This window comes from Zosterops lateralis, assembly GCF_965231275.1.
Source record: "Zosterops lateralis genome assembly, chromosome: 10".
In the NCBI taxonomy this organism is placed as follows: Eukaryota; Metazoa; Chordata; class Aves; order Passeriformes; family Zosteropidae; genus Zosterops; species Zosterops lateralis.
The window spans coordinates 12,609,478-12,623,319 of NC_139770.1; the positions used below are offsets into that span (position 1 = coordinate 12,609,478).

At 36.2% G+C, this 13,842-nt stretch overlaps 1 protein-coding gene across 2 annotated transcripts in view; it reads right to left on the reverse strand.

Moving 5' to 3' along the window:
* The window catches only part of ACAP2 (ArfGAP with coiled-coil, ankyrin repeat and PH domains 2), a 63,898-nt gene that overhangs the window by 25,552 nt on the left and 24,504 nt on the right, over positions 1-13,842 (reverse strand). For both annotated transcript variants that reach the window (XM_083868301.1, XM_083868302.1), the window contains exons 7-9: positions 11,645-11,689; positions 10,483-10,578; positions 6,216-6,290 (exon numbers count right to left, since the gene is read on the reverse strand). In XM_083868301.1, the coding sequence (XP_083724427.1) occupies positions 6,216-6,290; positions 10,483-10,578; positions 11,645-11,689 (216 nt within the window). The remainder of the gene's footprint in view (positions 1-6,215; positions 6,291-10,482; positions 10,579-11,644; positions 11,690-13,842) is intronic.

Sequence of the window (13,842 nt, forward strand, 5' to 3'; positions counted from 1 at the left end):
CAGACACCTGTATAAAACCAGTTGTGCTTGAGCATTTTCTTCATCTCTGTCATGTTGACAGCTGAGCTGCACAGGAACTTAGAAAACAAATAATCAAATAAAGATGATCCTATCAGTTAACTCTAGAGTAAAGCAATCATGGTGCTGGCACTGATGACAAGAGCTTAGCAGTATTTTTTTCTTTGTGATCTTGGATAAGATCACAAAATTACAAGTAGGACAAGGAAATATGCATTTCCATTAACCTAATAACAACTAAAAGCAGCTAATAACAATTGATAGCAGCTTTCTGAGCTTTAGAAAGGCTGACTGCTTCACATCTTCAGCAAAGGTAGGTTAGACTAAGTAATAATACATGTGGTGATCATTTGCTTTCACATGTCATTGAGACCAGCATGGGCTCTTCCCAGGGAGGTAGAGTTCAGATACTCAGTTAGTGGGAGGCTAACATCTACTAGCGGTGCATGAAAAAGCACACACGGAATGACATCATTTATCACAACTTTGTCCAAAAATGAAAATAATATACATGCTGTAATTTTATTTCACTGTTATTAAAACATATATCCTTAAAGGAGACTAGCAACATATGGCTTCTTCCCCTTAACAAGGGTGTAAGAGACACATTACTGAAAATTAAATTTCAGAGAAATAAAACAAACAAGTTAAATACTGAAAAGACAGAACATTTTGTAATATGACTTTCCTGAACCTTTAGTAGTTACTTTTTGTAAATTGCAAACATCTGCTTTGTGTGTAAAGTATATCTGAAAGTCTCTGTTTCGTACTTTGCTCCTTAGGAATTTGTCTATACATAAAGGAAAAGAGGCAAGAAATATATATTTAAAAAACAGCTTCAACATCAACATTAGCCCCAGGTAATAGCCAAGGATGCACACAACTTTCGTGCTACACATGATGTTTACTCTTACACATGCAGATGATTTGGTCCAATCCAAGGTTAATTACACATGATAGTGAAATGGTTACAAATATTAATATGGGCCCTTTAAGCTCCTCAGTCAGAATAGCACGAATTCCTTAAAATTACTCACAGTTTTCAGCTATTACTAATCTGGATAGATTAACTAATGTTGAAATGTTAAATTTAGATTTTTATTATTGAATTGACAGATGATCAATGCAAGAGTTCTGAAAGAAAATGGAACTATCATATCACTACCATACAGCAATCTGAATAAACATACTAGTTACAAATGAAGGCTTCAGCAAAAGAAAATCAAATTTTTGTATTTCTTATTTAGCATCTAATAACTTTGATTTTCTGCCTGTTGTCTAGATTGGAACACATTGAATATAAAAGGCTTCATGTAAGCTCTCAAGGTAAAAAGGGAAAACCACTATGCGCAAACTTAGACACACTGATGTCACATTCCCTACATCCACCCAAAACTGATAAATTACTCTAACTTACCAGTTCCCAAACATAATGAAATCTGCTAAAGATTTGCATCTTCCAGACTCAGTGATGCCTGCAACTCTTTGTCCAGTTAAAGACAACATACATTTCCTCAGTCTTTTCTGAACTACTGTGTAATCACATTTTCCTGTGGGTTTGGAGAACTGTTGCAGAAAGTGCAGCTGTCTTTTCCATTGAGTCCTGATCCATGCTTTGAAGGTGTATACAAGTATGACAGGAAACCTTTGGAACATTTATCATGCCACACTCTCAGTTGGAATTATCTAAAATACTGAGACTTCTCATGAAATGCATTTAGTGTCATTTTTGATTACTTCCCTGACTGAATTCCACTTTTACAGAGCAGAAAAAGACACCAGAGTATAGAGACAAATGTCAAATATCTTCTTAACTGTACATGGCAGACGACCAGCTGGAGGGGGAAGGGAATAAGGCTTCTATGTGCTTTATCCAAAAACTTAACTGATAAAGTTGTGATCAGAAAAAAATGAGACCAAACAATCAGAGAAAAAAAAAAGCTCCATTACAATTCTATGGATAAAAGTAGAAAAAGAAACTGAATTAGCTGCTCTAGTGTTAGTCTCTGCTATTCTATAATTAAAAAATAGGAGCAAAGCAGTCACATTATAGTTTATTTTTATCTTGGTGCATGGAAAAGTTTAGTGAATGATGAAAAATAATCTGGGGTGGAGAAAAATCCACCCATATCTTTCCAGTGTTCTGCATAAGAGAATCACATGTTAATAAACTCAGTCACTGTATGTGATTCAGAATTGTGTATTTTGCCAGCAGGCACACAAGTGATAAAGACTTTATTTTATACATAATTAAACTAATTAGGTGTCAGTTAGAACTAAAGTAGATTTCGCCTAACCAGAACTAAGAAAATTTAGCCAGTATTATGTAATTTTCACTGAAGTGCTACATCACACATTTAATTCAGTTTTGGAAGAATAAACATCTATGGCTTTTATTCTGACACTGATTTTTCACGGTTGGCTGCTACTGGAAGAGAAACATGTAGAAGTGGGTTATATAAGTGAAGCATACAGCATGCTTTCATGCCTTTTTTTTCCCCTCTTTTTCTTTAAATGTCCATGGGGTACAGCAAACCAGCTGGCAATGGAAAAACAACTTTCATCTCCAGAAATAATACTAATCTGGTGTGTCACAGAACACTTAATATTCTTGACAGTGTTTCAGTGAATGCATTTTCGCATGACCGTATCAATTCATCACACACATAATTTATTTCCAGAGCATGTTTTCTGTTTCTCTGTGTATGATTTTCTTGTTCCCAAAACAAAGCCCCCCATACTTTTCAGTAGCAGAGCTCTTGATTTACTTTCAGAATTGCTATCAGGCCGTGAAAGCTATTCAAACCATTTTACCAGTAAATCTTAGAAACTATATTTTAACATTGAATGTGTAACCCAAATGATTTTTTACTTTAGAGAAGCAGCATTTTAGAAGTTTTTTTTAAAGGCAGTAAATGTGAGAGCCTAAGTACTAAAGAAAACACTAACCTGAAAAATTAGGCCAGCATATACTAAACAGGAGACACTAATTGTGCAAACCCCTCATTTAGAAAGTTGCTTCCATTCCCTTTCCATTGGCAAGAGATGTTTGTCATGCTTAAGCTGAAAAGTCCCTCGAGGAAGGGTTTAAAACAACAGACACCACAAGTAATAAGGTTTATAGTCCAAGACAGAGGGAGAGAATGTGAGAGTGTTACTGAGCAAACAAGTCACCTGAAATACAAGCACATCTTAGGTTTTAGAGGCAAGAATTAGCCTGCACAACCTCTCAGCAGCAGCTCTGGTTTATGCCTGCTTTGTCATTGTGGTAGCATCTGGTTTCCTATCACCTTGTTTACTCAAGATGTTAAAAATTTTCAAATCATTCTCACTCCAACTTATTTCCAAGCAGTTCTTTGGAAGCGGATGTTTACTTCAGTGAGAAAGAGATTTGAATGCAAGAAAAACTATTTGAAGGTCAATGCAAATACTTTTCCTGTATCATCTCCCTCATTTTAGAACAAAATATTAGCTCTGACACAATACCAAAAAGCCATGAAGCTGCTTACAGGTGCAATTGATTTTTAAAATACCTCTTAATTAAACATGTTGCTATAGCAATGGACTGCAAACTACTCAGAAAATGAGTCATGTCTAATGTATTGACACTGTAACACCACTCTTTTAATATTAATCTTCCTTTATAAAAAAAATTGCAAAAATTTCCCAGAATGATCATGAAATTTCTAGATTAATTCATAGCATGTGTTGCTCCAGTTTAATACAGAAAAAATAATTTCTTACACTGAAAAAACTAAAATTAAAAAATGTTTCCTGCACATTTGCTGAGTAAATATACTACAACTTATAAGCAATTAAAAAAGTAAATCAGATTATCAGCTCTGCTAAAAAAGAAATCACACTGGTGATTTGGTGACCAAGCCCTTCCATGACACTTTTAATAGCCTCTCCATCAGCAGCCTCATTAAGTAGGACAATGATTATACAGAAAAGTGAGATGGATTATTTAATTAGTGCAATTATTCTGCATGCATATGCACATATATGCAAACACAGGTAGTAGGTGGGTAGGTGTGTGCACGTATGCACTTACCTATACATTTCAGAAAAGGAACTGTTCTTTATCCACACAATGAAGGAAAGGCATCATTCTGAAGCATTAGATTAGAACTTCAGTATATTAAATGCATATATACCTCATGGAATATTCAACACAATAAGCTTCAGAAGTTTCAGTTGTTATAAAACATGGAAGGATTTGGCATTGGAAGATTTGGGAGCATAGTGGAAAGCAACAAGACAAGACATGAGAGCAGGGAATAAAGTTGCCATCCGGGACAGGGTGACCAGATGACAAGTAGTGATAAAAAGAACAAGATCCAAAGTCTAAGGCAGTTCTGAAATCCTGATGAGCTGGAAGCTAAATTGGTGTGAAGTTTGGGAAAAGCAAGTAGGAGAAGACAAAAACAGACAATGCAATCTGAATAAGAAACTAAAAAAATGATTGGACAAGCTATAAGAGGAATCTCCAATAAAGCTCAGTCTAAGCATCATCAGCAGAAAAATGCAACAGTGACTTCACTGATAAGGACTGGAGACAACATTTACAACTCAAAACTTAACTTAAAAAACAGAACTTAAGAGGACAACATACAGAACATTCTGACTGCCCTGATTATAGTTTAGAGGCAGCATTAAATTGTCAATTAAAGTAAGCAACAATAAAAGTACCATCACTGTGCTTATCACTCCTACTAGAAATCAATAACATTTATATTACACACAGATGTGGCTTATCAAGCTTCATGAAGCATAAAAGTTCCAGTAATAATTGAAACTAGTAGAAGTAGTTTACCTGTAAAGCAGCCTTAAGCAGCATTTGAAGAAAAAACAAAGACTGTAAACACCTTGGCAACAGCAGTGACCATAATTCATGGTAACTATTTATTATTTCTATGGCAAATTAAAAGATAATTGCTCGTAACTTACATCCTTCATCAAGCATCACTGTTCTCTTAAAAAAGAGCCTCTCAACTACTGTCCATTCCTGAAACTGAGCCTTTAAGAACAAAAAACTTAGAATTTGACTCTCAACAGCAATTCTCAAGTTCCATCTTTCCCATTTCCCCTCTTTCTTCTCCTTCCTTGCCTGTAGTTATCTCCTGACTCCAAGCACAGCATGTCAACTCTGCCCTCATCATCACATCTGCTCAATTTCACAGCAATCCTAATGCTTCCCACCAGCTCCTAAAGGGATGACAGGATGCACTAATATAAATGTTTTCAGCAACCAAAAATGTTTGGGTTTTTTTTTTCCCATTAGTATTAATATTGGCTCCTACTATGGCTACTCAACTTATAATCTCAGCATGTTTTCATTCCTGAATTTATTTAGTTATCAGATTTTGTTTATATTGGGTAGGATTTTTTTTATTTTATACCCCTGAACAGATACAGAATGCATTTGAATGAGAGTAAGAAGCGTAGCATTACCTTTAAACTGGTATCTAATCCCTTTAAAAAGTGCTTGTAGTATTAGCTCACTACCAGAGAGTTCAATGGAAGTATATTTAACTTCTAGCATTATACCTGCAAAAACCAATACTGATCTAGAGCTTCTGAAACATCCAAACAACATAAGTCATTCTCCAACATGAATTACCTAAATTTTTCTCAAGAAGTAAAAAGAATTATTGCACAAGTCCTTCCCAAAACACCAATTAAATGTTCTCAATTTCGTATCTGTGCACAGTTGAACGAGAACATTAGACACTCTTTACCAAAGTTTACTTTTGCTCTTCATATGCAACAGCAGCTGCCACACAATCTCCAAGTGCTGTACTTGGATTTGGCACAGTCCAAAGTGAAACCTATGGCTGTAGGGCTGTGCAGCACACACACCTCTTCTACAAACACACAGCATGGAAACAGAAACCTGTACAACTTATTCAATTCAAGAGGTAATAGGAATTAGGAGTTCTACTGAAATGCTAGAATCCCAGCACTCAAATAAATTCTACTGTTCTATTTATGTTTCAGTAAAAACTAAGCATAATATTTTGTTTAGTAACACAAAATTAATATCTGCAATCCAACCCTACACTTTATGACGTGTCAGTCTGTCTCTCTGCACTAAAAATACCATCCCTCGTAGTTGTGATGCAGAGATTCTGAGGAGAGATGCTACAGATAAAAAAAAAGTGTGTGCAGCCTGCCTTTTACATTCTGTCAAGTACCTTTTGTTGAATAGTGGAGTGCTTTTGCTCCATATCTCTCTTCTCCTTCGCAGCATCTACAGCCAACTGATCCAGCTGTAAAGAGAAACAGAAAATTGGATCTTTAAATTACCATAAGAAATTTGGCTCAGTCGATTTCACAATGCTGACAAACAAACAAAAAAAAAAGGACACACGTCTAGACACTGCGAGACTTTTATTTTATTTGCATAGTATAATTAATTCTTTGTCACAAATTGTTTACCTTGAATAACCACTGAAGCCTCGTTTAAAGCACTGCTCTGCCACCCTGAATTAACCTCTACAAAGGTGTACATTTCTTGTAAGCATTAGAAGAACTGTTTCAAAGAACAGCATGGTGCCAAGCATATGCGACTCTGTACCGCATTGGTGCTCAATCTCCCAAGAGGATGACTCATGCTTTAGCTGCTCTTGCTGGCCTATGCAGCAGAACTGGTAGGAGCAGCAAAAAATTAGAAGGAACAAATGCTATGGATTTTTCCCTCCACAAAGTGGGAGAACAGTCTCAACCAGGATTTTGTGTCAACAGTCTTGATCAGCTGCCCAGCAGTACTCCAGTGAGATTGCTAGAAAGCCTAGGTAGAGACAACCAAATTAATTTTGGAAATAAAAATATGGTTTTGAAAATAACAGAGATTGTCACAGAGAATATTTAAGTTAGTATCCTTACAAAGTCTGAGATAATAAAAAAGACACTACCCAAAAATTTTCCCTTTACAATCACAAAACGAAAAAAGAAAAAAAAAAAGGAAGAAATTTAAGATGCTGTAATTGGGGGTTTTTTTTGTGGTTGGTTGCTTGTTTTGGTTGGTTTTGTTTTACAGTTTTGATTCTTCGGGTTTTGTTGTTTGTTTGTTTTATACAGGTCTTTATGTTTAAGTAAGAAATGCAGTAGAGAAGCAGATGTTGCCTGAAAGACCAGTTGGTTTGGTATTTACGTGCCCGATGAGCCCCTCCTTTTCCCAGCCCGTAACACAAGGCTGCCATTACCCCAGTGCCTCAGTGAGTGTCCGTGCAGACAGGGCAGAGCTCAGCCCCAGCTCTCCATCTGTGGGACAGGGCTGGCTCTGCCCCAGGCCCACAGCAGGAACAGCAGCAGCAGCACCAGCTCCCAGCTGCGTCACTCACTTGGCACAGGGCACAGAGGACTGACAGATCCTCTGATCCAAACACAAAGAGGACCCCTCCACCCACACTCAGAGCCACAAGTGTCAAGCCCTGTCAGTTCTGGCCATTTCCCCAGTCTTTTACTTCCCCTGCTTGACATGATATAAATGAGAAAAAAGGGACAATAACAGGCCCTTACACCCTTGTGCTAGACAGTCTCCAACAATTATGGAGACATCAGAAAGCTGAAACATCTGGATCCAATTCCATACTCTGTTACTTTTTTAACTCTTCTCTCCCTGTCTTCCCCTCTGGTTCACAAGGCCATATCAGCACTTGCACACCTTAACACGGGTTTGTAAACAGGAACATATTGAAGGATGAAGTGTCCAGATGCCACATCTAAGCAGCTATAGGACCTAAAAATTACATAAGAGCCTCTAAAACAGAGACTGGGCTCAAAGACTTTTGAGAACCCTTGGGAAACCCTTTCTTTCGTGATAAAGATGAGAACTGGGTCAAGTGTTTTTCAAAACTTTATAGGTATCAAGTTTCTTGGTAAAACTTCAGATTCAGAAAACTGCACATGGCCCCCAAGAAATTCTTCCTTCTATCCCATTAGACGAAACAGAAGGCTGTCATTCAGGGTAGGGCAAGCACCTCTAATTTATCTTCAATGCAAGTGTCTGAGGGTACATTTACCACAGCCAATACAAAATTCTTAACAGCAGCTCACTCCACCAGTTACTTTTTTTACTATAGAGACATCATTGCACCATTCCTGTTTGCAATCTCAAACCAGAGTTTCTTTCTTTTCACTCAGGTGAGCAGCACATCAATTGTCTTTAAAAAGACCAATAGCACACAACTATCAAAAGGTGTAGCAAATAACAACTAAACTATCAAAATCCCAGCCATTACAGCATTACTGGATAATTTTCAGAAAATTAGGTTTTTTGAACTACTGCATTTACTGGTAAATGTATTTTTATAAACACAGTGCTCTAACTGGCATTCTGAGGAGAATTAAGTCAGACCAAAATATTTAGCTTTTTGAATTGTCATCTCAATGAAAATTCAAATGTTTTCTTTTTAAGCTAATGCCACATTTCATATGCTAAGAACCAAAACCAGTAGTTTCCATGCAAAAGCTCATATTATACTTGCACACTATTATAGATTCCCATACAATGATCTGATTCTCAAGGGATTCTACCCTGACTAAAGTATCCAGAAAGCCAAATGCTTAATCCTATACCATCACAGTAAAATGGTTATTTTGAAAATACAGACAAAAATAATTCAAAATTACAACTATACTATTTAAGATCAATTTTATTACTTCAGATGCTGTTAACTCTAGTAATTAAGACCATACACACAAAATTCACCTAGAAATGAAAACTCACTCACCAACAGAAGGAATCTAACAGCATTTTCATAAAAATCCAGCAAATCCCCGTTATGTCACAACATACTTTGTTAAAGGCACAAGCTTCAACCAGTACAAGCTGCAAAGCCATCAAGTGTTAAGACTTTCAACAGTTATTTACAAATATGCTTCTGTCATGAAAAATATCCAGTACTTAAATGCCAAGGTCTGCTATAAAAGAACAATTCCGCAAGTTGTACAACTTTAGGGTCTTCAGTCTATCCTTATTCCAACTGCAATATATTTAAAACATTCTTAGCTATGGATTTTCTAAATTTAACTCCTTCAGTTGCTATGATACCAGCACCAAAATGAATGTTATACAGTGCTTCTTACCAGATCAAGCAAAAACATGACCAAACATTCAAAAATAACCTTGTGTTTTCTTGCTCGAATCACGTCAATGAAATGGAAATACTGAAGCCCGGCTGATAGGATAACCCACTATCAACTCCATAGTTTGTGTCTCCTTTCCCTATCCCCTCTTCCATAGAAGTACAGGACACACTCGTTATACAACCAGACACTACAGCTACCCAGACTGGAAGGGTGTTGAAGAATAAAGGGCACAACTATGGAAGAGTAACATCCACCTGAACTGCTCAGATATCCCTATTACATCAAGACCTGACATGTCTCTACACATAATTAAGAATCCAGTAACCCAACTGGGGCCTAGTCTAGCAGAAAAATAACTATTCAGCCATTGGGTTGTTGGAGTTATTTTCTACAGCTTCCAACCTGCTCCACTGCAAAGCTCAGAACAATTTCATCTCTTAGACATTCAATGACACATCGACTCAAGATGAATGCAAAAGTTTGCTGTCATTTATTTGCTTTTTTACCTGGACAGACACTTAAAAATTTGATTGGCTGCTTTGTGGATCTGCTTGTGCAGTGGCAATAGAGCAGTTTGTATCAGAGCACTTGTGGCAAGTCCTCAGATAAAGGCAAATAGAGAGTGCTCATATAACTTGTACTGAAAATCAAGTCAAGACACTGCTGAGTCTTTTCCCTGCACCACAGACAGATCTTCATCTGAATACTGTGTGTACCAATCTATTTGCATAACCATTTTCAAATGTCTCCTGTGTGCACCTGGCAGCCATCAAAACTTTTCATGAGTCCCACACTGAAAAGCCAGAAGTGTCAATTGTCTCTTCTTAAACATATACAACAAAAATGGGCAAGAAGGATTCCATGCAGGAATTAAATTTTGCACTACTTATTGAAATCATACTTCCGTTTGATGGTCAAAGTTGCTAACATCAAAGTTATATTTGCACACGTCAAAATTTAATTATGCAGACTGCATAATTTACATAGTAAATAAAGTATATGAGTAGAAGGAAAACCAGTCTAATCTACTTTTTATTATTAGATGTATTTATAAACATGGGTCATATACAAAAATTCTGAAATCCAAATAATCCAGTACCCTGAATATCCCAATGTAGCACATAGAGCAGTACATGACTGTGCTAAAGCATAGAAATCCTAAAGGTAGTATTTATTTTAGTAAACAGACAACTTTCAGTTTGTAACTATTTTCACTCCTTTCATTACAGTATATTTTTTATATTTTCCCTTTATCATACTACAATTCCCTTTTCGTCAAATAATCTATGAAGTACCTGATATGTAGGCATGTATCAATATTTCTTCCATTTCAGCATATAATTATGCATTTTTAAAATTATTTCTTACCTGTGCACCAAGCTCTTTCATGTTGGGCTCAAGTTCACTAAACAGATCATAGCCTTGATGGAAAAAAGCCAGATGTGCATACATAAACGATAACATCTAGAAAGAACAAAGTAAATATTTATTCTCTTAAAATGATATTCCATATCACATAAATATGTCACTTAATTCACATAACCTACAATTTCAGGTTTAATTTCTCCTCTCATGTCCTGACACTTGTACATCAATACCTCATAGAGCTTCCAACGTTGTAAAATATATGTGCAAAGTAAAAAAAAAAAGAACCAAGCCAAAAATCTCAGAAATCAGTTGACAGCATTAACCCCATGAGCAAAACAAAAAAAATCTACTTAATGGCAGAAAAAAAGTACTTTTAATTCATGTCACCTGAAATTTTTGTTATCCCCTGTTTAACTGGGACGTGTAAGGTAGAGAGGAGCTAGAGAATATTTTACTAATGATTCAAACTCGTAACCTTTATGAACATAGCTGAGAAGACTGTCTGGCCTTAAAATAGAAAACACGTTAGAAAGATGCAGAGAATAGTAGGCAGTTTTAAACCAACCCAAGTAAAGTTTCTGCTTTTTAAGGAATTAAAAAAATTATGGGAGAGCAACTTCAGACATTTGAAAGAATAGCACTGTTTAATTTGTCACTCTCTATCTCAATAAACTTCTAACAGAGATAATATTAAGTAGAAAAGGAAATACAATGTGAAGAAAATTGGCATTCTGGTATAGCTTCATATTAATTTAGCAGATACCATATTATTCATATGAAAATTTGCCTTGTTCTTAGAAAGAGCAGAATTCATCTCGGAATAGATTTTAAGTAGCACTTACTGTTTACAAAGTAATAACCCAGACCTAAACAGCCGAATTCTTGGCAAACAGTTTGATTTTAACCATGGTAAACACATACCACAGGATCAAGAGTAGTGAAAACCTGTGAGTATTCAAATCTGAACCAGAAGGATTGTCAAAAACAGTTAAACATGTATGCCCAGCTACAGCAAAGGCCAAACTAACAGTCACCAGCCAAATGTACTGATAACATTTTGATCAATGAAAGGACTAAATTTTTAAAATACTGCTTTGTGGTCATATTTTTAATTTCAGAAATATTAAAATATTTGATATACAGAGGGTAAAGTATATCTTACCGATTTTAAGATTTCTGCTCTCCTTTTAGATTGAAGAACATTGATCTAGGAAAAAAGAACAAAGAAGCAATTTCTTTTATTCTAAACTTATTTTATTTGCAATTTCCCCCCAAATAGTCACATCCAAGCTTAAAACATTGGAAGAAGACAGCTCAATATCAGACTTCCCAAAGTACTTTTAAAAGAAGAGGCACTCTAGTTCTGTCATGATATCAAAGTGATGCAATCAGAAAATATTTGCAAAGCTTGAGCTTCATGGTGATAGTCACAATTTTCTTATATCAGTAGGGAAAATACAAGACACCATGTGCTAGCTAGAAGTAATATAATACACCTTCAAAGCAAGGAAAATAGGTTCTCATTTTCAAGAGATTGAATTGAAGATGTTTCAAGCAGTGTGAGCTAAGCCAGCCCACCAACTCCTTGCAGAAGCTGCACTCAGCTCCACTGACAGGGCAGAACCAAGGATGGGGGCAGGGTTACTTTTCCCCTGGACTCACAGTATTTAAGTATCCCAAAAGTAGTCCCAGGCAAGCAAGAACATGATAGTTCCAATAAGTAACTTGCCATGTATACCTGCACTTTTAAGCTAGCTGAAGTCACTGATTAATGGCGTTCCCCTAGAACTTGAGGAATTTCACATAATATAGAAAAAATTACTGATTTTTCATGTTCACCTAGTTTCCTTATCTTCTTTGTTCCCTAATCTTTAAAGGTTGCCATCCAGAACCACAGATTTTACTTTAAAAGACCCACTTAGCAGAAACAGGCACGATTTTGTAATATAACACCTCGATGTCAGTTTAGAATTTCAGAAAAATAAATAAACTTGCTGAAGCTATAATCAAAACCAGATTCCATTTCTGCACTTAAGTGTTCATTATTTTGGAAAACTCTCTGCAGCAAAAATAATTAAGATTCATTTGTATAGAATAAACCTTCAGCCTATGAGGCAAAGAAAAATAAAAATAAAAGGAAAGCAAAGGTTTTGAATTACAGTTTAAAGCCAATCTAGCTACAAGGAGACCACAGTTGTGAAGCCATTTTCCCAGAAGAATCATGCAAGTAGAAAGAATTCCTAAAGCTGAATTTATTTTGTCCATGTTGAGAGATGCTGAAACTGTTCCCAGTTACTCTAAATGCATCTTTATCCCAGGAACTGCTCATACTTCGAACACACAAACTCCAGGAGACAAAAAACCTGCAGTTCAGTGCACACACAAGGAACTGGCCTATTACAGTAGTGACTGCCAGCTTCCCCCCACCATTTACTGCTACTACAAATAATCCTGTGGGGCATAATTCACACAACTTCTTAAATACCAAAATGACCTTACTGTTTAAAATGCGGGAGTTCAGAGTTGACCACTGAACACCATGTCTGTCAACATGCCCAGGCTGACAGGCTCCACTTCATTTTACAACTCATTACGCAATTTATAGAAAAGTTAATTAAGCTTTAAATAACTGACTGGACTGTCGCAAATCAAGATTATAATGTCTAATATAAAATCAGCCTAATTGTAAAGAGCTGTTCTGTGTTTGATCATAGAAGAAGCTCAGACCCATTTGGGAGCCCCCAGCCTCTCACACCATCTGAGGTGCAATAATCCTGTTTTGCTCTAGTTGTGGGTAAGTATGAAGCACATGAATTTTAAGTATCAAAAGAAAATTTATTACTGTATTGCAGGATACAAAGCAGCATGACAAACAACACCCCTTAACACCCTATGGGAGAGCGTCACTAAAAGGGAAAAGGATAGTTCAAGTTCTTGACTCTCCTTATAGCACAACGCCAAACTGAGGCCTCCAGACAAGCTGAATAGAGCCCAAAGCATACGGCTAAAATGGCAGAAGTACCCAACATCCTGTATCAGAATTATTCAGGTAATTTGTACTTCTTAGGCTAGGTTACAGTTTTTACTTTAAATGTATTAGAAACTGCAGCATATCTAACTCATGAAACATTCAGGTAAGTATCAGGCAAATACTGCAGTTTTTTTCAAAATTATTGTTCAACTTGAAAATTAAACTGTGTCATTGCAGCAAGGGCACTGAATATCAGACCATTAAAGCAATAAGAATGCATTGATTAATTTTCCTCAGATGTCCTTAAAAAAGAAATTACTTGCAGATAAAATTCTTCCTTTTCCCCTAAATCTCCATTGCTTCCAAGAAGCTTACAAAAAGAACTTCTA